General features: G+C 36.3%; 1 protein-coding gene across 15 annotated transcripts in view; it reads right to left on the bottom strand.

Annotated features, from left to right (window-relative positions):
* The window catches only part of SOX6 (SRY-box transcription factor 6), a 370,227-nt gene that overhangs the window by 60,878 nt on the left and 282,150 nt on the right, over positions 1-27,199 (bottom strand). For 13 of the 15 annotated variants that reach the window (XM_051803959.1, XM_051803965.1, XM_051803957.1 and 10 more), the window contains 2 exons: positions 4,933-5,082; positions 884-1,064 (listed from right to left, as the gene is read on the bottom strand). In XM_051803959.1, coding sequence (XP_051659919.1) covers positions 884-1,064; positions 4,933-5,082 — 331 coding nt within the window. The remainder of the gene's footprint in view (positions 1-883; positions 1,065-4,932; positions 5,083-27,199) is intronic. The other 2 variants (XM_051803960.1, XM_051803968.1) reach the window with 1 other exon arrangement.

The following is a 27,199-nucleotide window of genomic DNA, read 5'->3' as shown; positions in this document are numbered from 1 at the left end:
TTGGGAATGGAAAAAAACCCATAATTTTTATATATTTAATATATGTATTTAATGTATCAGTTCATTATTCACAAGTGTTTCCATATATTTTACAAGTACACTTGAGTTACAGATTGTGAATAAGTGGTCTGTAGTAAGTATTTAGTCACTGTTAAAATGTACTATTTGAACTTTAGGGCTGATCATCCACATTTTGTAGCTCTTGATTCTGTTTCTTGACTGGCTAAGGTAGTCTACATACACAGTTTTCAGACCAATTTTGTTTCATCACTTAATAGGCCTAAAGAATCTTGAACACAGGTAAAAAAATTCCTACTTGTAATCACATAAATTAACAAATTCTTGACAGATGGGTGAACAAATAATAAAAACATGATCAAATAATAATATATACTGGCTGGACTGAAGCCTTTCTGTCTTCGTTTAAAAAAAAAAAATTTAGTATCTAATGAGGCTCTATGTGCATGCAAAGATAGTTTTTTGTTTGTTTACTCCAGAGGTCAAAATTCAAAAGTTAACTTTGCCTGGATACACCCAGTAGATGTCTTTAGGAAAGATGTTCATACAAACCTCTTTTATAAGTTTCGTGTATGCATATTTATTTACCTACATGTATATATTTGTATGTATGTTTATTTCTTAGGTTATTTATTTATTTGCTATATTTCTTGTAGATGACTATCACTGTCACATCATTTTACACACCCTTGCCAAACCTTGACATTTAAGTGTTCTTTGAACATCTTTACTGTAATTTATTTTTATTTCCATTTTAAACAGAAATGTAGGCCCAAGTATCTACTTTATTCAAAAGTGTGTTCAGGGTGAGATTTCATGCAGAAAACTTGCCTACTTTCTCCTTTCCCCAGGACAGATTAGTTACCTAAAGAGGATCCTCTTCCCAGAGATCCACTGAGCGGGCTGGGGATGCCACTCTTGTTCGTCACTGTCACAGGACTGCTTTTGCTAGCTGGGAAGAGATTCTGTGTTGGAGATGTTGGGGATTTGACAGGTTCAGCTGTTTTGGGTCGGGCTGAAAGATTCAGTGGCTGAGCTGCTTCATCCTGCAAGAGTTTAATGTGAGTAATTATTAGGAAAAGACAAATGAACACATCATTTTGCAAGCAGCAGTTACTTTACACCTCGAAGACAATACCACATTCTCCAGCAATAATAACAAAAGAAGCTAATTATCTGCCTCCTTTAAGATTCAACGAAAGGAAACCTCATTAATTTCTCTGTGTTATGCTTCTTATTTACATTAACTATGTGGCTGGATCATTCTTTTTGCCAAATTAAAATTTGAATTAGCTCACATTACAGCTTAATTTCCTAATGTGTTTTCAGAGATCTAAATTAACCTAGGGCATTTACAAAGAATTATTTAAAATTTCCAGCAGCTCAGTAATGCTTTTGCATGGTTCTATTTGAAAAGTTCCTGGCACTATAAAAATAAGTTATGTAGTTTATTTTTAAATGTATTAGAAACTAAGGAATCAGAAGTACTTCTATGAAAGAATCATTTGGAAAACCTGACAGTTCTTTGGCCCACATTTAGTGCTGCTGCTAACTTATACATTCCATGCATCTTATTCTGTGTGCATGTTTTGTTTAGTAAAATAATCTATGATCTTCCCTCACATAATAGAAGATAAGAATTTCTCTGAATTCAAATTCCTTTACTTACTAGGGTAATGACTGCATATATATGCATTTCAAAATATATTTTATTTTCTCCTATTTAATTTTGTATATTTTACAATATTTTATTATATGTCATGTCTTTTGACAGATTTATGTAAAATCGAGAATATTTTCCACATAAATGCTATTCTGCTTCTTATTTGATACTTCCATTTTATTTCTGTATTCTGTAGTCATTTCTGGTGCATTCAATGTTTAGTGTATTTGTATGTTTTATTTGCATAAAGACAGGGAATATTTTCTAAGGGTATGTAAATCTAGTATCAGCACCTTTATATCTGTTGATACTTTTCATATGCAATTGTGGAAGAAATTCTCTCTGACATATATCTTGCTTCTGTGCTGTAGGAGAGTAGGTCCATCTAAAAAATATCTTGACTTTTGGAAGAAGACTTATTCAAGCAATAGATTTCTTTGATCAGTATAGACATTCACAATCCAACCTTCTCCCCACTCTTTGAGCTTGTTCCTTCTGCTTAATACTTTAAGCAAGACAGCAGAGCATTTGGCAAACTGTGAAACAGTGATTTCCCGTAGTCAAAGAGCCCAGTAAGACAGATCTCTCATTTAAATTATGCCCGGAGCAGAATTATGCTGGATATAAGAGAATATCGTCCATATTTTAAAACACTGCACTGATCGCTTCAAAACTTAGAATTATGTCAAAATACAATAATGCACCACATTATCTCATCTTTTCCATTCTCCTCAGTGTCAAGCAGTCATTTAGCAAAGTACATCCAGTCATACACAACACATTAAACGGGAAAATGTAACAAACAGGTATCGATAATGCCATCATATCTCCAGTTTTAAACTTTTCAGATAAAACCGCATAACATTTTAATTCTTCCTGACCTTGCAGTGTGCACAAATGTCCACACCTGTTCGGAGGCCAAGTGAGAGCAAAAACTCAAAGGTACAAGGGGCATAGTCCATTCTTTTGTTTTGTGGCTACATTTACATGTGAGCTGTTTCCTTGCACAGATGCAAAGTGGCTTCAGTAAATTTCTCCAAGAGTTCAGAGCCCCATTCAGACTACGAAGTTTGCCAGACTAGGTACCATGAACATGTTTGCATACAAACCTATGCTACAGTGTTCAATTTTTAAACAATTTTCCATCTAGTATTAGTACGATCATGAAAAACCTCTAAACACTGCCAGAAACCTGTTGGTTTGTACTATAGACAGCATTCCCATTTCTGAAAAGCTGGTCACTGACTTAAGAAAAACCTCTAATTACTTTTTGAAAGACCTGACTTCTGTAAAAGTATTGCATTAGTTCTATAAATAATGCATGTAGTTTATAGAAACAACTGCTTAAAAACAAAGAAAATATAGAGGATTTGTTAAGCAATGCATGCCTATCAAAACTGCCATGTCTAACAAAGGTAACAATTTGCAACGACTGAATATAGCTACTGCTTTTGTACTAATAATTTCTTCATTAGCCATTTGTATTTGTTCACACAAAGCACTTGTAGTTTATCTTTAATATTTTCAATGAAATAGTGTGCTTAATAAAAATAAGAATAAAAAGGCTTCATTTTTATTAATGTATACTTCAGTCCATTCAAGTTAAATTATGTAGGGAAACCCCTAAGAATTTGCATGTGGTCAATTTTGTAATAGGACTCAGCTGGCCACGAACCTGGAATGGTATTGGCCTTGGTTCAAGAAGATATGTGCTTGAATTTAACCAGGGAAAATTTTACTCATATAGTAAAGGTTTGGTTTGGTGTAGATCCATTTGGCTCACTCACTTACAAAATTACTTTTTCACATTAAAGTAGTCAGTAGTATATTCTCAATACCATAAATCACTGGTGTTAGGTATCACTATACTATGGCAACTTTGCTGAAACAGTTGGGCTTTGCTTTTGGTGGCTTCTGTATTGACAGTAACAAACTCTGCATATGTGGTAAATTTCCCTGACTGCTCTCAAGCCTGGCATTGGATTACAAGAGGTAAAACATTAGACTAATACACATCTACAGCTAAGTAAAGTGAACGTTTTGCTAAATAAATGTTAGATCTGGCCATAATGGAATAGTTTTTATTTATTAGTACTCTCAGCCTAGCAAAAAAGTGTCACGGAAATTTATCAGTCCAGGCAGAAATATCTACTCACCCACACTTTACCACAATGATTGATGATAATGAAAAAACAAATGATATTTTACTCTCACGTCAAAACATGGGAAAAAAAAAAAAAAAAAAAGAAGAAACCTTCACTTCAAGTGAGTAAAATCTTCCCAGGCTGGTTTGAGGCTAAGGACTGTGTGCCTATAAGATGTTAGCAGCCAGCAAAAAAAAAAAAGTATTCCCTCCCTCTCCCCACAAAGTCACTATATGCCATCTCTAGATTTATTTTAATAGTTCTGGATTTATAGCGCCATCATTAAAATTGGTAAAACATGTGAGTGTTGATGTTTCTTTACAGTTTGAAGTAAATTGCTTCTGAATTCTGGTCTCATGAAATTGTGAACAACCACAGGAGAGCGCAACAATAGAAGTGAACCAGTTCCACCCAAAGGTACTGGCTGCACCACAGACTCGCGGGGCACACAGTGTTCGTTTCAGGCTGCTGGCAAATGCCATGTTGTAGCTGCCTGGTTCCAAGGAAGTGAGAATAAGCAGGCACAAGCATTCAGCAATGGCTCAAAACCAACGAGGAGCAGCCCGGTTGTCAGCAGCTGTGTGAAATCAGCAAAAGTCAAATCAATCTGCGGCGACATAATGTTTTCCCCGGAGTCCTGACTTACATGTTATTTTTATGTGGGGCTTTTCCAAAATTGCAGAATTAAGTACAGCTAGAGATTCGTAAAATACTTAGAAGCCCTACAGTCTCTCTCTTACCCTAACAATATAAGCTAGCACCACATTTTAAGATACTCAAGAGTTCGGTGTGAAACAATTCATGAAATGGACTCCATTTATGCACATTACTAGATTACCAACTGAAATCTTGAAAATATCACATTTTACTGATGAATCTGTTGTGCTGCCTGTGGTAGGAAGAGGGACGCCTGGTATTTTTGGAAACAAGAAGTGAATTCTTTCTCTTCCCTTCTCTATACTGATAATACAGCACTGAAACTGAACATTTTATTTGAATATTGAAGAACTGTAACGTGGTTCAGCTTCCAACTGCTAAACAATAAAAAAGACTGTTTGATTTCACTGTCCTTTTCAAACACCAGTTATTTTCTTTACTGAAAAATACCTTAACTTGAGTTACCGGGCTGGTCCCTCTCTTCTCATTTTTCATCCCAGTGGGTGAAAGTGCCCCTGTCGTATTTGGTGGCTGTGGAGTAGATGGCATTTTGGCTCCAGGAGAAACTTGCATGCTTGCCAGCTGAGCTGCATACAGTTGCTGGAAGACAAGAAGATATACATATATTCCTGCAAAAATTCCTAAAAAAAGAAGCTGTAAATATACTTTTTTTTTTCTCTGGTGTTTCTTCTCTTAAAGAAGTTAATAGATCTTTTTTAGCTCTTGTTTGTGGCTTTTCCCTTCTTGTTATTTGAAAAAAAGAGGAAAAAAAAAAAGACTATAAAACACTCAAACACCAATCTCTTTTTTCTTAATTTGACTTTTGCTGACTTTTCTTGATTTCTTTTTTTCCTTCTTGCTAATGATGATCATGGTATTGAGCAAAAAGTTACACTGTGCCTGAATGTTAAACACAAAATCGATAATATTATAAGGCTGTTTATAAAATGGAGGTATAAACCCCTGTCAGAAAAAAAAGTACTCCAGGTCTCTCTATTCTCACCCAGAAATGACCCACACACTCCAGAACCTCTACTGAGAGCTCACATAGGAACAGTTTCCTACCAAAAGGCAGTGCTGCATCTTCTAGACAGCAATGGATGTTAAAGTAGGCAACAGGGTATGTCTCCATCTCAGTGTACGGTGATATAACTTCTATAAATGCTAATAAGGAATCTGGGCCTTAAAAATTCCCGTAAATAGTGATGAAAATGCAAAAACTTTCTCGTGGAACTTTTCAAAAAGTTCAATGGAAACATAATAAAAGAAACATAATAAAAGTATATTAAAATAAACAATTCCTACCAATAAAAAGTGTTCAATGAACAAAATCAAATGGGTTTAATTTCTTTCCAGTGACCAAATTTAAACCCTCACCTTGAATTAGCATCATGAGTAATCTTCTACCATAAACAGGGAAGATTCCAATCCCTCTTCTACCCATAGATATACATAAACTTTGCCTTATTAGTGAAAAAAAAGCCAGGTGGTTTGTATGTAATTTCCAACATTACTATCATTCAGATGGACAAATAAAAAAATTTACAGTAATCAAAAGCAGACCTTTCAGCACATGTAATTAAATGAAAGCTTAATAAAGAATAATTTGCAAGAGCCAGATGTGCTTATGTCATAATTGTTGCTTTCTTTGGAACAATTTTTCTAATATAACAAGCCCCCACAGAAATGAAAGTTACACAATGCTGTAAGCTCAGTGACTCAGTGGCGAGACAAATGTGTGATGGAGGGACAGAGTCACAACTCTGGGTGACAAGTGAAAACTCTTGTTTGTTTGTTTCTTTCCACCCTTTTTCAATACCACACAGAGACTACAAAAGGATCACAGATTAACATTGTGAAATCAATGGTGTTTAAATATTTTGGCCAATGTACCACATTTTTCCTACACTGGAAGTCAAAAAATGAAAATAGAAAAAATTCCCAGCTATTGGTGATGTTTTGGAGAATGAAAATGAAGCCTTTTATACAACAGTAAGTGGTTTTTCCACCTACTACTTGGAACTTATCCCTTTTAGCACATTGTTCAGGTCAGTTTATGCTTGCTTAATAGGATGGTCTGCTTAAATGAGAGTAAAAAGAACATTTCACAAACTTTTGAAATCCTGCACACTCTCAGCTCAGAAATAATCAGGCACTGCACTATGAAAGAGATGACACAGTAAACTTGAATACAATTCAAAGATAAAACCTAACAATTATAAAGGCTTTCTCAGCGTTCTGTGCTTTGTCTTTTAATACTTTTTTCTTTTTTTTTTAATTAGGAACCTATTTGACATCTTCTTCAACTACCTGAAGGAGATTACTTATATTTTACTAGAAGTATACTAAAACTTTAGTACTTAATATACTTTGTACTGCACTTTCAAGAGTGTGAAAGGAATTCTGTGTAAAAACAAACCCAGGTTTATTAACTGAAGTTCAAAAGAATTTTTTCCTCCCTTCTCAGGTAACCTGTGAGGGCAAAAAAATGTGGGGTATAAGTTATTCTTTCTACAGTATTCCATTTTTCTTAGAAGATAGAAGTTGATTGTCAGTTATGACAACCAAAACAGTGTGGTGGCTTGACCTAGGCTAGCTGCCAGCTGCCCAGCCAGCTACTCTCCTCCTCCCCCACTTCAACAGGATGAGGGAGAAAACAATATGGAAAGCTTTTGGGTCAAGACAAAGATGGGGAGATCTCTTACCTGTTACCATCATGGGCAAAACAGACTTGGCCTGGGTGAGAATTAATTTACTTCCATTTACAGTGCAGATGGCTGCTGAGAAACAGCCACCCTCCATCCCATCCACTGCCAGCACTGGGCACCACCCTGGGCTCACATGGCAAGTGGAGCCTGTAGCCCACTTGTAGACAAGTAAGCAAAGATGTGTTTGTGATCTCTAAAAGCTGCAGCCCATGGTGTACCTCTCTCTTGAACAGATATCTCAAGATGAACACAAAGATAAAGATGTGACACTAGTCAGAGCAGGACTTGCCAATGATCTGGTGCCTTGTTCCTGTCAGCATTGGCAACAGAAACACCTACAGCACATTAAGGGTTACAGAGATAACATCAAGCAAAGTGGGCTGTTCTGGTGACTATCTAGGAAATCGCTTGATTTTGGAAATGCAAAAAGAAAAAGTAGAATAAAATTAGAATTTTTCACCACTCCCCTCCCAGGGTGTTGAGGGCTGTATTGGCTGTTCTGCAAGTCCTGTCAGGGAGAAATGTTTCTAAAGCAAGACAGAGAATAACAGAAATTTTATCATTTATGTATCTCTATGTATGTATAATTCATGACTGGATTATTCCAAGGTCTTAGTACTGGCTTTAGCCTGGCATTTCTATAAAGGCATTTTAAAACATAAAAGCAAAATATAAAAATAAATAACAGTAATTAGCTTTCTGGTCTGTTTAAAACAAAGCTGTTCCGCAAATGAGTGCAAATCTTGCAAGAATTCACACCAATGCTAGGAACATTGCTGTGTGGACTGGGAGGATGTATAACTTTTAAATATCAGTTTGTATGGGAAGCTAAGCAGTCTGGAAAAATACATGCACACCACCACTGCAGGGACAGAATGGATATTTTTGCAAATACCACTACTGTGGCTTAAAATGGCAATTTAGGCCCTCACATTGGGAGGGTCAGGTTGTGGTGCTTTTATTTGCAAGATTAAGGAGAGGAATAAAACCCAAACATTGAATGAATGTTGACTGTTAACTTTTAAGGCTCAAAAGCAAAAATTTCAATGGAATTTTTTCAATTGAAATTCTAACCTACCAACTATTTTACTACTAAGTAAAAAAATTAAACTACCTCAAACACTGAAACATATCTCCTTTTTGATCTATTTATGGCTATCACATAAAGAGAAGAGCATTTCACAATCCTTTTGCCAACCACTGACTCTCAAGAAGGCTCTTGATTACAAATTAGATATTCAAAACCATCAAGTATTCATGATTGTTTTAAGAAGCCTTAAAAATGTATAACCTGGTTTTGTTTTTTTTTAAAGAGGTCACTAAGTTAGATTCTTACAATCCAATTCTCAGCATCTAAATATAAGTAGGGCTGATTTTGAATTACTGAGTGCTCCTGAATAGTTAACAATTTTAAAAACCAGCTTACTTAAGGTACATGAACAAGGAGGTAGCTTTACAGTTTCCAGAACCAGGTTTCTTGTAATGTCATGCTTTGATGCTGAAGAGCGGGACTTTGAAATGCCACAAGTCTCAAGGCAATGGCAAGTGAAGTCTCACATTTAATCACCTATGAACTTACAGGCTTACAGACCTAAGCACTTATTACTGAAATCTTATGCCAGCTGTAATCAACTAATAATCCAAAAGTTGCAGCTCACTATGAGTCTGAATGATGTTCATATACTTTAAAAAATTACCCAACAAGTGGGAAAGTGCTGTACTCGGTGTGTGTACAGAACAGCACAAATGCACACTGATTTTTTTACCTGGAAACAGCAGAGTTCACACTAAGCTTTTGTTATAGCTTAGAGCTACCATTCAAGAAGAACTGAATAACTAACAAATATAATAATCCAGTGGTGATGCTGATGGTGTTTTCTGCTTCAGAAATTGGCTATGGAATTAGATTCATGATTTCCATTTCACTTTTCTTATAAAAAGTATTATCTGTGATCTAAAATTTTTTTGAAAAGCTATGAACTAATCATAGCCATTTTGACTGATCCAAATATAAAATCTTTCTTAATGCCACCTAAGTTTCACAATGCCTGTGTGAGACATTTTCATGACACAGTAGGAAAACTGTCTTTGCTGCCAGTGTTCATTCATGCTTTACCAGAAGACAAAGGCCTTAGGCTCACACATCCCTCCCACGACTTTCAACATTTTTTCAACTTGATTTTTCAACTAGCTTTCAATAATCAAAACACTTTCACTGGCTCAGGTCCCTTTCCTTATAAGTTTTCACTTGCACATAGGCCTGTGACATTCCTGGGCACATTCTCTGGGAAATGACACTGAGCACAGAAAATAAGCACAGAGCAAAGCTTTCTATGCACCAGACATTTCCGTTTCTTTTACAGCAGGAATATTCATACCTGTCTCTTGGGCTGCAGCATCTGTGTCTAAAAGAATGAATTAAAATGAAGAATTCTGAGAATGAAATGTTACAGAAGTGACACATGGTAAGGAAAATAGAATGGGCCTTAAATCGGCACAGTTAAGGGTGGTTTGTGCTGACAGCTTGTTAACTTTGTGACAGGCTGTTTTACCACCTAACACAGAATTAGGATTGTCATAGAATCATAGAATCACTAAAGTGGAAAAGACTTCTAAGACCACCAAGTCCAACCATTAGCCTTGCCCTGCCATGTTCACCACTAAACCATGTCCCCAAGTGCCACATCCATATCATAACCTTCTTACAAGGGGCTTGTCAGTGACAGGCCTTATGCAAAAGGTTTTTGTGAGAAGACACAATACAGAGAAAGTGATTAACTTCTGCACAGAAGAGAGGCAGTTTCTTCAGATGTAAGATCTCAGGGAGGAAATGGAGAGAACAGTTGCACTCTATACAGGAGCAAAAGTCAAGGGCTAAAGGCATTTCAACTGACTGTGCAGTGAGGGAGTATTTGGTCACAGCAGCGGGGATCTGATTCAGATGTTATTCTTTGCAGCACAATTCTGAAGAAACTGTAGTAAAGCCATATGTGAAATATGGAGATAAAAAGAGGGGTTGCAATACTCAGTGTAGCAGATCTAAGTGTGGATGATGAGAGCTGGCCTACCACGATAAATTGCAATGGATGTACATGGAAGATGCATCACAAAGAATTTCAATAGAAGGTGGTTCGACTGAAGGAGAAGGAAGGGACCTGTTCTAGAAACTTTTACCCTTTTATTTTCTTTTCTCAGGAAAAAATGTTAAATTTTATGAACCCTGATTAATTCTAAATTCTTCCATTACTAAAAATGGAAGTCCTATGTTGCATCTTCAACAAATACATTTGCTACAGTAAATGAAACTGAACAATAAAGCTACTGAGAATCAAGTGAGAATCCCTATTTGTCAGCATTTTAAATGAATTGTGCAAAGCTGAAATATCTTATTTATAGAGATGAAAGTTCAGCTATTTAGACAATGAGTAATTTGGTTTCTAAAGATGAAAAACTCTAAGGAGTGACTGCAAGTGCTGTTGAAATCCTGCACTACAAGAGGTAATGCGGTTATTTTTTCCGTAGTATATTTAGTAAGTAGTGTTGCAAAGCTATAATACCAGAATTTTCCTTCTGAGTACATAACATGCAATAATAATACTTAGAACTGTCTGATGACAACGAGTTTTTATAAGTTCACCAAAACCAGCAACATCTTCACTATTTCCAGCACACATTTCTGAAAAGAAGCTACAAAAAAATAAAAATAAAAACTTCAGTGGGATTTCTTACTTTTAATTATTGTTGTAGTGATGTTTAAAATAAGCTCGGTGTCAAACAGATTGAAGGAAAGAGAGTCTCTGTTTGAAAAAGCTTTTCTTCTGTTTGGAGGAAGAGCAGATTAGTGTTCACACCCATGTTTTGCGTGTCCCAGATAATAACTATGGAAATAAAGGTTAAGTGTTGTCCTGAGACTGATGTCACAGGTATAAACTTCAGCAGTTCAGGAAATGTAAACTCTTCAAAAAACAGTGCAGAAGCATAAATATCCTACTCCAAAATTTCAGAAAGATCTTGATCTAAGTGCAAGAACTGTTTCTGAAGTCATATTAATTGTACACATTCCTTCCTATTCTTATATGATATATAAATATCATTTTTTGTATTGGCATGTCTTTTGCACTAAATACATTCAGTGACTAGCACTGTAGTTGAGTGCTCTACTGTAGCATCAAGGTAAGAAATGGGGTTATAGATTTACGTATATATATAAAAAGGAAATACATAAATAAATAAATAAAAAGCATTCAGTTACTTTTCTCTTTATTTTAGGATGCTTCTCATGTAGATCTTTAGAGTGAAAGGTAGGTTAACAGAAAAAGACATCCAGAAACACAAGACAGCCTAAGTAACTCATCAGCAGCTTAACCATGTGACAAACCCAGGGGCAACTCGAAGGCAGCTCCAGCCTTTGGAGTCTGCCAAGAAGCCAGATGCCATCACCAGAAAAACACCTTCCAAGGCTCAGCATCTGTGTCCTAGCAGTGCTCTCTACACAAAAGGGAAGGAGGAGGAGAAGACAGAGATAGAAAGGTGCACAGAAAATTGTTAAAGAAATGTACAAACACATGATAGCAACTCTTATTTGAATTTAAAAAATCTAAAACTTGGAAAATCAAAGCTTTTGAAAAAAAAACCAAGATCCCTCCAAATCAAAAGATTGAATGTTTGATGCCAAAAGTGTATGTTTGCTTTTGTTTCTCTTACCTGTTAAAACAGTGTACTTTATAAATTTATTATGATGAAATTTAGATATCTCAGTAGAATTTTTTCAGTTTTTCTAAGAAAAATGCTAACAAATCAAAATAAGGTGAGTTTTACAGATCTGCTATGACTATGGCCAGTCCCTCCTCTCAATTTCAGATGTGCCACCACACAGGCAATAAATAGTATTTTACTATTTAAGAACTAACAAGTATGCAACATCAAATTAACTCACAATTTTATGCTAAATAACTGAGAACTACTTAGCTTTACACAGTTATATCTGAAAGGGCACTGATCAAGTACAGCTACACGATGTTGAAATAACAATTACAGAAAAAGTGTTTAATTTAGAAACACGATAAATAGCAAATAATAATATACTGAAAATACTTCTTTTTCTCTACAGAATCCACGTCATAATATATGTACATGGTTTCCTCATAACAGCATCACTTTTTTCTTTTCCCTGTTTGCACATGCCTAATGTGTCCATAGCAGACATAACATTCTGATTTTAAACACCCATATATCACCCTGCTGCAGAGTCTGCTAATCATTATAGAGCATGAATATTCTCTGCATCTTCTCATAATACACCAAATACCTTTGCAAAAAGGCGTTAAGGTGCAACACAAACAGGCAGCTAATGAATTATCATAACTAATGTCATAATAACAAAGATTGTTGCAGTGATTATTTATGCGCTTGCTGACTAATGTGCTCTCCGATTTATTAAAACCCAATATGTGCAAACAAACTAACTGTATTTGTGAAAATACAAATAACACATTTTGTAGTCATAGATGAAGTTAGAAGCGTTCAGTTTTCCCTATACCTCCATGAGTATGAAAAAAATTCTTTCTTAGCTAAAAGAATGCTTTTACCAGTTATTCAGATTCATTCACTTCAGGTTTGGGGTTTTATTTTTAACAATTAGCACCAGTAATTTCAGTGTTTGTCAGTTGCTCTTATATATATTGTCAAGGGAAACTTTTCTGTGGCCCTAAATTCCACTCAATTCCTCTCTCCTTAGGAGACACACATGCCTGTATTATTTCACTCTCAAGCAGCAAAGTAACAGTTACCTAATTTCACCGTTGAGTCTGCCAGTTCCAACTTCTTTTACTGACCACAAATTCATTGTACTGGTTCAGAAAAAGAAAAATCATTCTCATCTCTTCTGCTGCCCTGCTGTGGCTAATGGCCAACCCATACCGAAAATAAAAGAATCTCTCCACATTTCAGATACTGTGGATTGTATTGTTGTAGTACTGCAAAATAACAGCTTTATTTTGTTAAAAGGGCCTAACTTTAAGTGGACCATGGAATATTTATGGCTCTCAGTAGTCCTTTGAAAGAGTTATCTTATGTTTTTATGCCGATCATGGGTCAGAGGTTCAAATCAGCACTTCTTTCTGTCACTCCTTATATGTTTTACTATAATTTACAGCTCAGCAAGAGGACTCATAAAACAAAAGTGTCTATTTTACTTCAGCAACTAATTCTAGCTAATCAAAGCTTTCCAGCAAAACAACCCAGCATGAAACTCTGCGTGGAAAATATGCAGAGAACAAAGCGTTTTGTCAAATAACACATCTCATGATGTAAACACATATGTCTCTTATAGGAAATTTTATCGCTTCCACATTATCGGCACACAAAAGGAGCATTCTTGTCGCAGACCTGGTGCGACTGTGGAGCCATCGTCATTGGAAACAAGAGCCTGATTAGGTTCCCACACAGATATGAATAGATTTTCTTTTTTTAGTGTAATGCTGCCTTTCTTATTTCTTAAACAGACTAGTAATTGTGGCTGTAAAAACAGTGAATTGTGTTTGGACGACATTTGTTCCTTCATATTTTTTTTAGCTACCCAGTGACACCAATTATCCCATATGGTTGTCCTCTTCTGGAAAGTCTGAGTTAATCCACAGCTGTGAAGATGAAGACGCACCCAGCAGGCTCTAAATCTGGTGGGTCTCTTGTCTGTTAATAAAGTCCACAGTCTGCTGGACAGATGTTAAGAGGATCTGTTAAATTAGTCAGTGACAAAGACACAGACTTCTGTTGGGGAAAATAATCAGCAAAACCATATCTATTCTTCATAGTTTTTAATTTCTTTCTTCATGTTTCGGAGAAGAAAATTTTCCTTACTTTTCAGAGGAGTCCCACAAAACATACGATAGGTCATGCTCAAAATATGAATGGACTAAAAGATCACATTGACATGAGTTCTGAACAAATGATAGATCTTTTTGTCCTTGACTTAATCTTGCATGCTGTGGTTCCTACACTATTATTTTAAGTTTGGGTTCATTGGTCATATTATGGTGGGAGCCTGAATAGGCATTTTCAGTTATAAAATATCTACTTAAATTTTTAATGTAAAGAGAAATGTAAACTGAAGATGAAATTACCATGTGACTAATTTTTGTTAAAAGTTATTAACATTACCTTTTCTTAAATAAAGGAATTACGGATGATGTTTTTGTCCCCAAGACTCATGCTAATGTTCAGGGCTGGGGGGGAGGGGAACCACCATGGAAAAACGTGGAATGAGAAGATACCTGCAGCAAGATCCACGTTTAGAACCTTACTAACTTTTCCCTATCCCCACCTGTTTCTCATCGTGGTCTGACAGCACAGACATTCGACCTCAAAGTCTCTCTCAGTTACAGTCATGTAAATCTGGAGAAATATTACAGACCTAAAATATATGCACCAGTGCAATAAAGAATTAACTTGCCTTCAGGCATGTGTGCATTAAGGTGCTCTTAAAATCACTTCTGTTTCATTTGTAAACTGTATTTCTTGTTCTTTTGACCTCATCCTGCTTTGACGTAATGAAGTAGAAGTGTTCATCAAAACAGTTCTCTCTGCTTTGCTTCCTAAATGCAGGAACTTTCATGTAGGCATCATTCCTGAGATCATGCCCCTTAGAAATCAAATGGCCTTGAGTCCATTGAATTATGACAATTAAATGCAATCTCTCTACAACTGCCTTTTCACAACCTGCTTACTGTAAAGCTGTGGACAAAGCCAAGAAAGAATATTTAGAGCTCAAATAAATTATCAATCACTGCAAGTAGGTAAGACAATGTATATAATTTGGCACCTGGCAGTTGCCTCTGTAACATTGTGTTTGTTTCCCCTTAGGAAGTAAAGCTGCTGGTTTATTAGTTTTACTGCACCTTGACAAGTTTTCAAGATATAATGTCACCCCATCACCCTATGAGGTTGTTGGGAATTTTTAATGAGATAGCATGAAAATTGTGAAAGAAAAGTTTACTCTCTGCAAAAAACATTAATTCAAAAATATATCTTAAAAAAGTTATATAATTACATATAATATAATAGCATAGAATATATGTAGCATTTTATCTATTAAAAGAAAATGACTACTCAGCTCAGTGTCTGTGATATTTAAATGAGACTTTCAATTATTTTCAATGTCACCAAGTCAAAAATCTAACCCTGTGAAATATAACTACTGGTCCTCAGGCCCCCAGAGAGAAAACTATATTTCTACCATGTCAGAAAAGAACAAAGGGCAGTCCAAAAGCTGATAGGGGGAACAGAGTAACAGCTACCAAAACAAACAAACAAAAACAAAACAACAACAAAAAACACAACACACCCCTCAAAAAAAACACAAACCCACACATATATACAAAACTGAAAGCCTTCTGTAGCAAATATGGAGCTCTTACTTTCTGAAGAACAATTCCCTTGTGAAGTCACTGACTGGAAGGAGAGGTAAAAATCCTCACTGACTTGGCAGCCGTGTCTCACCTCATTTCACTCTTTTTAATTTTTTTTCCCCTTTCCAAACAGACTGAGTGTTGGCCTTCTGAGAATATGATGCTAAGCCACTTTTCCTGTAGAGTTTTTAAACTGGGCCTCTGAGAAAGGGTTTGATACAATTCAATGACTGAAGTAATACCTTTGTCCATCTGAGCATTAAATGGCCCATTGAAATACAGCTTAGTTAGAATTTCAGTAAATGGTGCTTTCTATTTTTTTTTTTTTTATTATTATTTTTCCTTTCCCAACAGATTACAGTCTGTATCTGAAAATGAAGTTCAATCACTTTTGGTTGCCTCTCAGGTCAGGCCCTTTAGCCAGTGTTAATTAAATATAACCCCTTCAGAATACCGGAGGTTAAATGAGAGCAACAAACCAGTCTTCTTCAAAATATTACTTCATGCTCTCCAAAAAAGCTGTAATCTGTTTTGGAGGGCCCTCATTTAAACACATTGGTCTTAACAATAAAAATACATTGGGGGTGGGAGGGGGGAATCATGCTAAATGCTATTTTATCCAACAGCTAGTAATCACAAAACATTAAGCACCTATTTCCATGCAATATACCACATCTATTGTGTTTAAATAACACACACCATAAAGGAAAGTGCTGCAGCAGACTATTTAGGCTGTATCAGCACATACAGCAGAATTTTCTACTTGATAAAGTGAAACTATAAAGAATCAATGCATAAGTCAGACAGCTTCCATACCTAATATTCTTCCCTGCAGCTATTAGAAGTTCACATTTTTGTCTCTAGTAGGCATGAACATTAGTATACCTTCAATTTTATGTATTCAGTCACATTTTGCTGTCTGTTCCATACAACTTGACTAGAGCATGAAATTGGAAAGTAACTGAAGTTGTCTTTTTTCCATCGTAATGATTTTAAAGGAAAATGGAAGGGATTTGTGTAAGCTATTTGTTTGTTGCCTTGTAAAAAGTTTCCTGAAGTATTCATAATAATTTTACTATTAAATTAGTTGAAAGAAAGCTTTTTAACACATGGTAATTAGTCTTGTCTTTCTGAACATGACTTTACTGTAAATACTCCTCCTTGACTATCCCTTTGTCCCAAGATTCCTTAGAAGAACGCAACCAAGCGATAATTCAGCATTATTGCTGCTTCAGTGCACTAATCGCTTAAAGAGCAGCAAGGACCCCCATGTTTACTGCCACAAGGCTCCTACAGCCTCCCGGCCTAAGGCAGGCTTCCCAGCCCAGCAGCATCCAGATGTCAAGAGGAATATCCAGGTCCTGATGCAGCATGCCGCTCCATTCCAGTATGGCCTAAACATCTGTTTCATCTGCTGGCGTACAACCTGCTGAATACACTGAGACTGCCACACGAAGCAGGGAATTGAAGGAGGGTGGGAATGAAACACTGCAGTTTGCACAGCTCAGTATACATATCACTAAAAAACCCTGAACAGGCAAAAAAATTGACACAAAATGTTTGGAACCCCAAAACTGGAGTTTGATCGTTTGCTCTCCAGAGTGAAAATCTAGAAAATATGACGATCATTTAAAAAAAAAAAACAAAAACAAAAACAACAAAAAACCCCTTTCTAAACAATATATGCTTAGCATTTTTATTCCTAATGGGGGAACAGACCATAACACATAAGCATCTCATCTTACTAACTTTACTCTGGTTTAATTCCTTATGGTGTGAGAAAAGTACAAAATAAGGAAAAGCACAGAAGCGTGTAACAAAAAGTGCTTGTTGTGTTTATAGTAAATGCTCTTTAAAAAAAAAAACAAAAAACCAAAAAAACAGAACTTAAAAATAAGATAAACCTAGGCATCTCTTACATATTTATAATTTCCTATAGATAGTAACTCAGGAACTCAAAAACAATAAGTATCTTTTGTCTAAAAGATACGAGTATGTAAACATTGACATTTTATCTTGAGGCATGACAAAAACAGCAAACATTTTTAGTTGATCTAGATTAAGTTCTGACAGGGAATAAAGGAGTGCTAACTGTTCTCATCTCTTCCACTTTGTGTATCTATTCTCTCGAATTTTTGCTAGCAACAATAATGGAATAGTTACCTGTTCCCATGCAAATTCTTTGAGTTGTTTATGAAAGCAAGATCAAAGCCCAAACTGAGAGTGCCTTTTTTTCGCTGTATTTTTTCCTCAAAGAAGGACCTAATGAGAGGCTGTTAAACTTGCAGTCTTGCTCTGCACTTACAGAGCAGGAGCATTCTGTAACCTCTCAGCTTATCCTATTCTCTGGCCAGCCTGTGGACATGGTACACCTCTGTGTGCCAGGAAACAGGAGTACAGAAGCCAGGAGGGACCAAACACTTCTGCGTCCCACCTCCACACAGGGTCAGCACCTGGACCCAGAAAGGAGGTATCATCTCAGACTTTCCATTTAAACTCACCCACCCTCTGTGAACCTGAGCAAGTCAACATTTTCTCTGTGCTCCTCATGAAATGGATACACTGCTGCTGTATTACTACAGCATCTGAACTAGGTATATCTGAATACAACCATAAAGTATTTCTAGTACAGATAAAACGTGAGCACTAATAAAATTGCTATTTTAATAAAATATTGTAAATATCAAGTAAAAAAAGATTCTAAAATCTTCATCAAATATCTATAGCTATTCCCTCTGCAGGAGGATAGCAGAAACATCAGTAAAATCTTTCTCTTAAGCACAAAGGTTTGCATTCCTTCATTTAATGCTGTCAGATTACCGATACACTACTTTTTGATCACAATTCTCCTGTTATTTACCATGCACAGGAAAGAACACAATAGCCTTATCTTTGTGGTTCTCCCAGGTTATATGTTGTTCTACACATCTTAGTTACTTGCAAAAAAAAACTTTAACATTTTTTATGATTTTACAAAATAACTGTGACAAGCTCTGTTTGCCAAAAACAATCATGTTTTTGATATGGAAGGAGACAGGCAAGTATGCCTAAATACCTTTGGTAGAAAGTCAGTCACAGCAAAGGACAACTGCATTTGCTTGAAAAATAATTTCTAGTTTCCAGTGGATAATGGAAAGAAAAAATGAGAAATGTTAAAGTTGAATCTGTACAGGATTTTTCTATTAGAACTTGCTATTGTCATTTTCATGGCATAAATTCTAACTCATAAAAATTGTGGATAGCACCAAAGTTACCAGACTAACAAGCTCACTTAGGAAAAGAAACAAGGACAAGATAGCATAGCTCCAAAGATACCTGCAAACAAAGGTTCTAGTGTTTTAAACTCCGTCTCTTGCATCCAAGGAAAGTTAATAAGCAGTATTTTTTTTAAACTAAAAATATAAACAGATCTATCAGGAAAATATGAAAATATAACCAGATGGTTGAATCATAGTTCAGGTTTTTTCATTCACTTAATGCTATTATAATACCTTCTCTGATGACACTGTAAATCAAATTATTCATAGAAAGAATTTAAAATGTATTCTGGTATTTTTTTAGAAGTTTTTCCAAAAAAATCTGGGTTTTATTCCTTATTGCTAATATAAAATATTTTTAACAATAAATGTGAGAGGTCTATATGAAAAGCAGTTAACTAACAAATTCAGACAGTTTCACATACTTTATCTGTGTTCTACACTAAAGCTAGTGTAAAAAGAAGAAACTGTTTAAAAAGGACCGCTGTGATAAGGGAAATAAAATTATATGATTGAGAAGTAATTAATTACAGTAAGTTTGCTGAAGGGATGATAGCTATCAAAGCTTATCAAATTTTGCATTTCAGAATTTCAGATATTTATTTTAAAAAATGTTCACATATAGATAGGCTTTGTGAGAGAAGTCAGGAGTTTCATTCAGTCTCATGTCAGCAGGATTACAAGCAATTATGAGTAGCTGCTTGTTGAGCTGTGTGAAATGAGTTGGTGAATGTGTTTCCTAGTAAGCACATGTCCATATCACTGGTATGATTGCCAGTAATGTAGACAATCTTAGCTGAAGGGGCCTAAAAACATAATTATTCTTCTAATCCTATAGGGGATTAAATCAATTCAGGACAGAAGATGGTTGTGCAATTGCTGCTTATAGTGTACACCTTCTAGGTCTGTCAACCAGGCAGCAGAGAGGAAAACCAAGGCAAAAGTAAGAAAAAAGGAAACCAAGACATGGAAAAAATAAATGGCAAAAAATCTTCCCTAGAAATATATTTTTAAATCTGGCTTAAGTTGGTGGGTTCATTCACTCTCCAACCAGCCAGATGGAGAAATTGTCTAACGTTTCCCTGTGTAGAACTGCACAGATACAGAACAAGAAAATTGAACACTCACCACTGCTAAGCACACCGAGAAGCAAAAGCACTACAATTAAATTTATACATGCTCCCATAACAGAATAATGAGATCCCATCCTAGTAATAGGTGGGTGCAGGTCAGAAAAAAGGAGAGTCCCATTTAAACTACCTCTCTCAATTCCCACATCTGAATCCCCATCTTGGAAGAGAAGATGCCAAGACAACCCTACATTTAAGAGTTGAATATTTGAAAGTGCTGCTTGGGATTTGAAACTGCAATATTTTCTTACTTTTATAAGAGACACAGTTCATGTGGTAGCTCACAGCCATTCTATAATTTTCACTAGCAAAAATGGACAGAAGACAGGGCTATAATAAATATATACTGGCTCTACTGATCAGGAGAAGCTTTATCAGTCAGCTGGGGCACATCTGGGAAAAAAAGTCACTCAGGTGCATCTCTAGCATCCCATTCAATTAACATATCATTAAAAATGGTTTGTCCCTGTTCAGCCTGCTGTGTTACCTGATAAGTCAACATAGTTAAAATGTATATTTAAATGCAGAAAACAGTGAAATGTTTTCTTTGTGAAGCAGAAAACAAGACCAGCTTACAGGTATTTTACAGCATTAGAAATAATTGTGCTTTGCAGGTTGCTTAGCAGATCACTCACACTGATCTTTTATGGTGTATTTTGAACTTTCATGCACCTTCAAGGAAAATTAAATAATGTCCTTGAAGGAAATATACACAAAATTATGCAAAACATATTCAAATGGACTTATAAAAATTACATCTAAAAAAATTTCACATTTGCACCTCAAAACCAGGTAACTGGGAACTTACTGTTATAAATTCATGGGAAGCTGATGTATTTCATCACAATTCACAAGAAAATGTGAATTGGGCATAAGATTGCCATGCTTTCTGAACTCCAGTGGGTGTGATGATGCTTCAGCAACAGTGCTGGGTGCTGGGACCTGGTTAAATGGGCTATGAGGCCTGATCTTAGCCCTCCCCTAAGTGTAGAAGACTGAAGCAGAAGAGATAGTCTGTACTGGATGAATTACTGTGGATAGTTCACAGAAGTGTTATTTAATAATGCTGTAAAATAGTTAAATCCAGTGACTCGTTCTGTTTCTAGTGTGTTGGACGAATTATTCAAGTTTTTTGAAAGGACTTTACCTCTTTGATTTTTCACTTCCAAAAATGCCAGTGGACCTGAGAGCACACCCTCACTATTCCTACAGCTGAAATACTTCTTCATTTTTTGTGTTTAGCTACTTGCCATAATTCATGCACAACACCAAAATACATGCCCTATTATAGTGACTTCAATAGATTTTGTGAATGATTCCATTAAGTTTCAAATAATCCCTCAATACTAACACTCAAGCATCATGTGTTTTCTTCTTGTACACCTTAATATGATCCTCCCTCCAGTCTTTTTTTCAGGACTGCCATGCAAGCCTTCTGGTGTGCCTCCAGCCATATGTAGCCTGCATGCTGAGTCTTAAGAACAGACAGATGATTCCCATATTTTCTATTTAGGACACTTTTCTAATTTCTCAATCATATGGATTCTAAAAGCATCACAGACCAAACACACTTTAGACAAGCAGAGTGTTGGAGGCCATACCATTCCTATTTTATCATCCATACAATCTCTTCTACTTGGTGATCGCAACATCTACACACCAGTTTGATGAGTTTTGTCTCATCTCCTATGAATTTCCCATTTTTTCTGAACTGGGTCAGTGGGAGGGTATATGGTCTTATAATCAAAGACCCTCGGAAATGAGGCAGGTGAGGATATCTTTCCAGTTCATGCATCTTTAAGAGAATTCTTCTGCTTCCTTTGAGCACGTGTGTGTGTTTGTCTGCACCTAGAAGCTCTAACCTAACCACCTTTGTTCTTAGAACTTTTAGTTCAGATGAAAAGTGAGTTATTAAGTTTTATTTTTTCTGTAGCAATTAGTCAGGAAGGAATGATGATACTGAATTGTATTATTTTCCTTCATGTAAAGACCTGACTTAAAAGACATTTTTGTTTTTAATCAGATTCCTGATAAGTTCCTAAACAACCAAATACATTAACACCTTCACAGGAAAAAATCCTTCATGTTTGTAATTTGTAGTCAAATTAAGCAGCTTGGTTAATGGTTATCAAAAGTATAATAAAATTCCAGAAACATATTCACTTGCAGCTAATTCCTGTAAGGCATACACCATACACATTTCTAGAAAGCTTGAAGGAATCCAACCACCAGCTCAGAGTATGCCTCACAGTCAGCCTATTCCCCAAAGGGATGCCACAGTTTTAAAAGAGCTTTAAAAAACGTGCTCGTCCCCTGACGGCACTCTGTAGTACTGGTGCCTCTGGTGCTCTGTCAGTAAATGCAGCAGTAATTTATTTGCTTCTTACTGGCTTCTGAGTGAATACATACCCCAGGGAGGGAGCTTTGCAAAGCACAATGATTTTAAAATAGAGCCTGGGCTTTCAGTGAGGGGCAGCCAGTGGTTAAGGCATCAAGAACATCTTGTTGATGCTGGGGGCTCAGCCTCTTCCAGTCACTTGGGGCTCTGGCTTTTGCCTTGATATAGACTGAAGAGATGCAGGAAACCTCCTGCAATCTAGGCTATAAGGATGATATCCTTTTAAACATACAAGTTTCCTGATAAGTGAGTTGATGCCTGTGCCATTTATGATCTTAATGGTAAATTCTCCCTGGAAAAGAGCATATGGGCCTGCAAGGCAGCTGTCCTGCTCGGTAAGATCTAAAGGTGCAAAAGGTGGGAATCGTGCCAGGAGCCTGATCCCTAGCTGCCAGATTGAAAAGTCCTCCCTCTTGGGAGAGGACAGCAGGAGCAGGACAGGAACACTTCCCAAGGTGGAGGAGGGGTTGGGCATCTGAAAGGAACGGAAAGAGAGAGTTGTGCCAGTCTGGGTGACAGTCTGGTGGTTAGAGATCTTCCTGCAAATGGTGAAATCAGCCCAGGAATGGACTTAGGCTTGCCACCACCAAGACAAGTACTAGAACTGCTTCAGATTATAGAAACAGTCTCTTTCTTAAACATTCCTATACATTTTTTTAATAAATAATGTGGCACTGTTCCATTAAGCAAGAATGAGCGTAACAAAGACATGCTGTTTAAAGCGGTTTTGGAGGTCCAGAGCATTAAATGGGTGCAGAAAGCCTCTTGCAGCTGCAGTGCTGCTGTGCCAGGCTGATTACTCTAGCTAATGGCTTTGTTTGTTTGTCTATCTGTCCATTTTTACCAGTTTGAAGAGAATAGGGAGATTTCCTCTCATTTTAATTGGGGATGACATTACTGGGGGAGCTAGGAAAATCCTCCTGGGCAAAATTTCCTCACAATTGATACTCTTCTGCAAAAAGGCTCAATTTTGATGGGCTGTCCTTTCCTGAGGAAAATCACTTTGCCAGATAATTCAGGGCTGAAGATGAGAAGGAGTAGGAGAAGATAAAGTATCAAGAAATTCTGCAAAGAAAGGAGGTCATATGGTAAAATATTGACTCAATGACATCATTTTCATTGATACTGCCACTAATATAATTCAACTTGATAATATAGATATTACGTACAGAGACATAAACGTTCAAGTAGGGAAAGGCACAAGTATAACTATTTCATTGATTTTAATTAAATTTTCCTAAGTATTGCAAGGTTGGCATATTTTTAATTTTATTTTCATTAAAGGACATGCTTGGTCTCTCAGAGCCCTAATAAAATCTTCTTTCGACCTCTTTTCTTTCTCTACTACAACTTAAATTTCTACATAAGAAAAGGACCAAAATATTTAATTTACTACTTCCATATCTTGAAATTTGCACACACCATCCCCTTAATTTAGGCCACTATTCACTGTATCATAATAAGGAACATTCTGTTAAAATATGTCCACCTAGAGCTCAGTAGTCTTTGAATGCTAGATAAAATCATTCTATAAGGCTAATGAAGACAGAAACTCTGCCTGTAACAATATTAAGTTTGTTTTCTCTAGTGATTCGAAGAAGTGAGCAATCTGTCAGTAATTCATTGAGGGAAATTACTTGTCTTGTAGGAATTCCCGCTGACAGTCACTCACTCATAGTGCTGACCCAAACATCTACCCGCTGACAAACAAATTACACTGTCTTAACTTTGAAAAGGTAACTAGCTGTTTTTAATTTTGATTGGTCTAACCAATTCTCTTTCACATTTACCCAATCCTCATCCTTTATCGTGTTAAAAAAAAAAAAAAAAAGAAAGAAAAAGGAAAACCCCATGGTTTTTGCATTTCAAAAAATTATTATTGCCTACATCCGAGAGTGTTATGTCAGATAAAACTGTTAAACTGTGTCTAACCAACATTAAGACTGGCAGCCCTGCCAGTGACTGACTGGGTGAGTGAACACATTACTGAGACAGCATTGTAGAAATTAATTTTCTTCAATAAAGTGATTTTTAAGGCTCATATATTTCACAATCTAAACATATGTCACTGTTTCATAAACAAAATAAATGGATTAAAATAATACATTACCAATATGCTGACACATGGAGATATTTTAATTAGAAATACTTAAGCTGCGTGATATTTAACTGCTATATTTGTTGAAGAGGAGCATGCATCATTTAATAAGACATAAGGCAGGTACATCACTTTGCATGATGTGGTACCAGAGTGGGACCAAATCACCTCCAGTGTGAGCTATCACTATCATATCATATTAGCCCCACTGAAAAATTGTGGTAAGGTTACAACATACAGAGGAAACTCCGTAAGAGCAGCAGTCCACTAAAACAACCTTTTCATTGAAATAATAAGTCACCCAGATTCTAGTTTCTGAGAATAATATTTCTTCATAAAGGGCCACATTTAACAACTTAGCTATTTAAAGGCCATATTTACATGACTGTCGCATTACATTGGCCTCTTTCCTGCACATTCTTCTTGACTTACTTTAAGGACCAGCACTAAAATAGCTGAGGAAAGCAAATGTCAACTATGTCCTGAAATTTATATGTGTGAGAGAATTGGAATAAGTAGAAATGTAATATATTGTTTACTGTACCAAGTGCCCTCTGTCCTCTAAAGGTCAAAAGCATTGTAACCTTGGAGTTACAGTTTCTGATTGTTCCCAGGGTTAAATACATTATCAAAATTAATGGTTCAAACCCCTCAACCTTCAGATATATGAGTATTCATGCCTCCATCTGCTGAACTGTTCAACTAAAAATAGCATTCTTTGGCCTTCCCTCTACTAATATTGTGCCCCTGAGGCAGGCTGTGCAATGCTTCAGCAGTACACCGGATCTGCACCCAGCAGTATTAAAAAAAAGGTCATAATATTTGTCTGCAATTAGAAGAGAATATTGAGGAGCAGGATGAGATGGGAGGGCAGAAAAGAAATAGAGAAATATGTGTTTAGTTAATTTTTTTTTTTTAAACGGGTTATAAAAACTTCAGGTTTCAAGAACACAGCTGCGACTATAGTTAAGACTTGCCAAGGTTCATTAGTGTTATAAGCGATAAATTTTGAAGGACAAATTACACAAATAGTTTGGGGAAAGAGTTATGAACGAAAGCTTTTTTGTTTTGCTTTTTTTTTTCCCAGAGCTCACTTTGTTTAGGAATAACTCCAGTTAGCATCATTGTAGTGCTTCCATTTCTATCAACAGTTTATCAGTCGTGGTTGAGAGAGTTGCGACATTTCCTTATTTACCACAGAGACAGTTTTGTAGAAATATGTAAGAATGAAGGCAGATTCTTCTTAAACAATAAAGAGCATATAGTAACATACCTTGAAAGTAAGGATATAGGTGCCACCTCTGCCAGCACTATGACTTCCCAGTAACTAAGTTACTGCTGCCAGCAACATGGGATCTGGGAAATCCCATTTCATGATCAAGTTCACTCATTTAGCAAGACTGCTGGCCACACATATTTAGCATCAGTTAATATTAGTGCAAACATCTGACAACTGTGGAAAAGATTCAGGGAAACGGGAAAGGAGAGAAGTTCCAGAAAAGGTATGTGTAAAGAGAAGCAAAAGAAAAATTACTGACAGGTTTTACAGCTCACACTGATTAATTAAAGCAACATTCTTTTGTTACACAAATGCATCAGAACTGTTTCGCACACCACTATGCACACATGCTACAGGCGTATTTGGTAATATATCTGTAAACTAGCAGAAGTTTGATTTGACCAGATTCATTCACAGCTGTTTGAAGCTGGAGGGGCAAACAGAAATAGTTTGGTTTTTCTGATTAGACTGTACTTAAAGAACTGTTCTTGCATCAGCAAAATCCTTCCTCATACCAAGAATCCTAACAAGGCTTAATCCTACCAGGTATATTATTTAAATCTTTGGCTGAGTTGTTGAGGAAACTGGTGAGATGTGGCTGAGACAGCAATGGGAAGTGTGGGACACAGAGTTTTAAGCCTTTTTTGTCAACAACACCTTCAATGACACCTTCATGAGAGCAGTATACAGATTAAAAGAAGCTATCTGATAGTCACCCAAAGCCGAGCAAGCCACCAGTTTGGGAACATGGACTGTCATAAATGTGTGGTAGTTACTATTTTATTTCAGGATACTCAAAGCTGCAACTGAGTATTAATGGTATTTACCATGAGCTGATTAATGTGATGCAAAAATCTAAAGGGCAGATGGGTCAAACCAATCTGTTGCTGAAGGAGAACTTTTTTTTCTATTTTATTTTTTTTAATGTTGCACTTATGAGTGAAACTAGTTACTTGAGGAACTCCTGTATATGATTTCAGTAAAGTCTTTTTTTAAACTCACGGAGATACATAGCTCCCTGGTGAACCCAAATATAGAATTCAGAGAAAGTACATTTTGATAACAATGTGCTAAAGAGCTTGAGTAAGATGGGCAAATCATTAATTACAACTTGCCCTCTGGAGAAACATAACCTGGGGAATAATTGCTATTGTTACATGATGTACCTGGGAGTAAATGGTTCTCTGTGCTGTTAGATTCAGAGTTTGCATAGAAGTTGCCCTATCACACAGGAAGATGAGAACACAAATTTGCTACTAGCCCCCACCTGGAGTATGATCATCCCAAAAAAAACCCCATAAGTGGAAAAAAGGAGGGATTACAAGCTTGAAGCTGACAGAATGTCCACTGCAGCTGCATACAGATTATGGAACATAATTTTGGAACTAATAATAATGCCCTGGTAAATTGAAATATTAGAGTTACTGCAAAGTTCTTTGACT

Source organism: Manacus candei, unplaced genomic scaffold (genome assembly GCF_025592945.1).
Source record: "Manacus candei isolate 608988 ecotype Guabito, Panama unplaced genomic scaffold, ASM2559294v1 h1tg000060l, whole genome shotgun sequence".
Taxonomy (NCBI): Eukaryota; Metazoa; Chordata; class Aves; order Passeriformes; family Pipridae; genus Manacus; species Manacus candei.
This window is presented reverse-complemented; position numbering and strand designations above follow the sequence as displayed.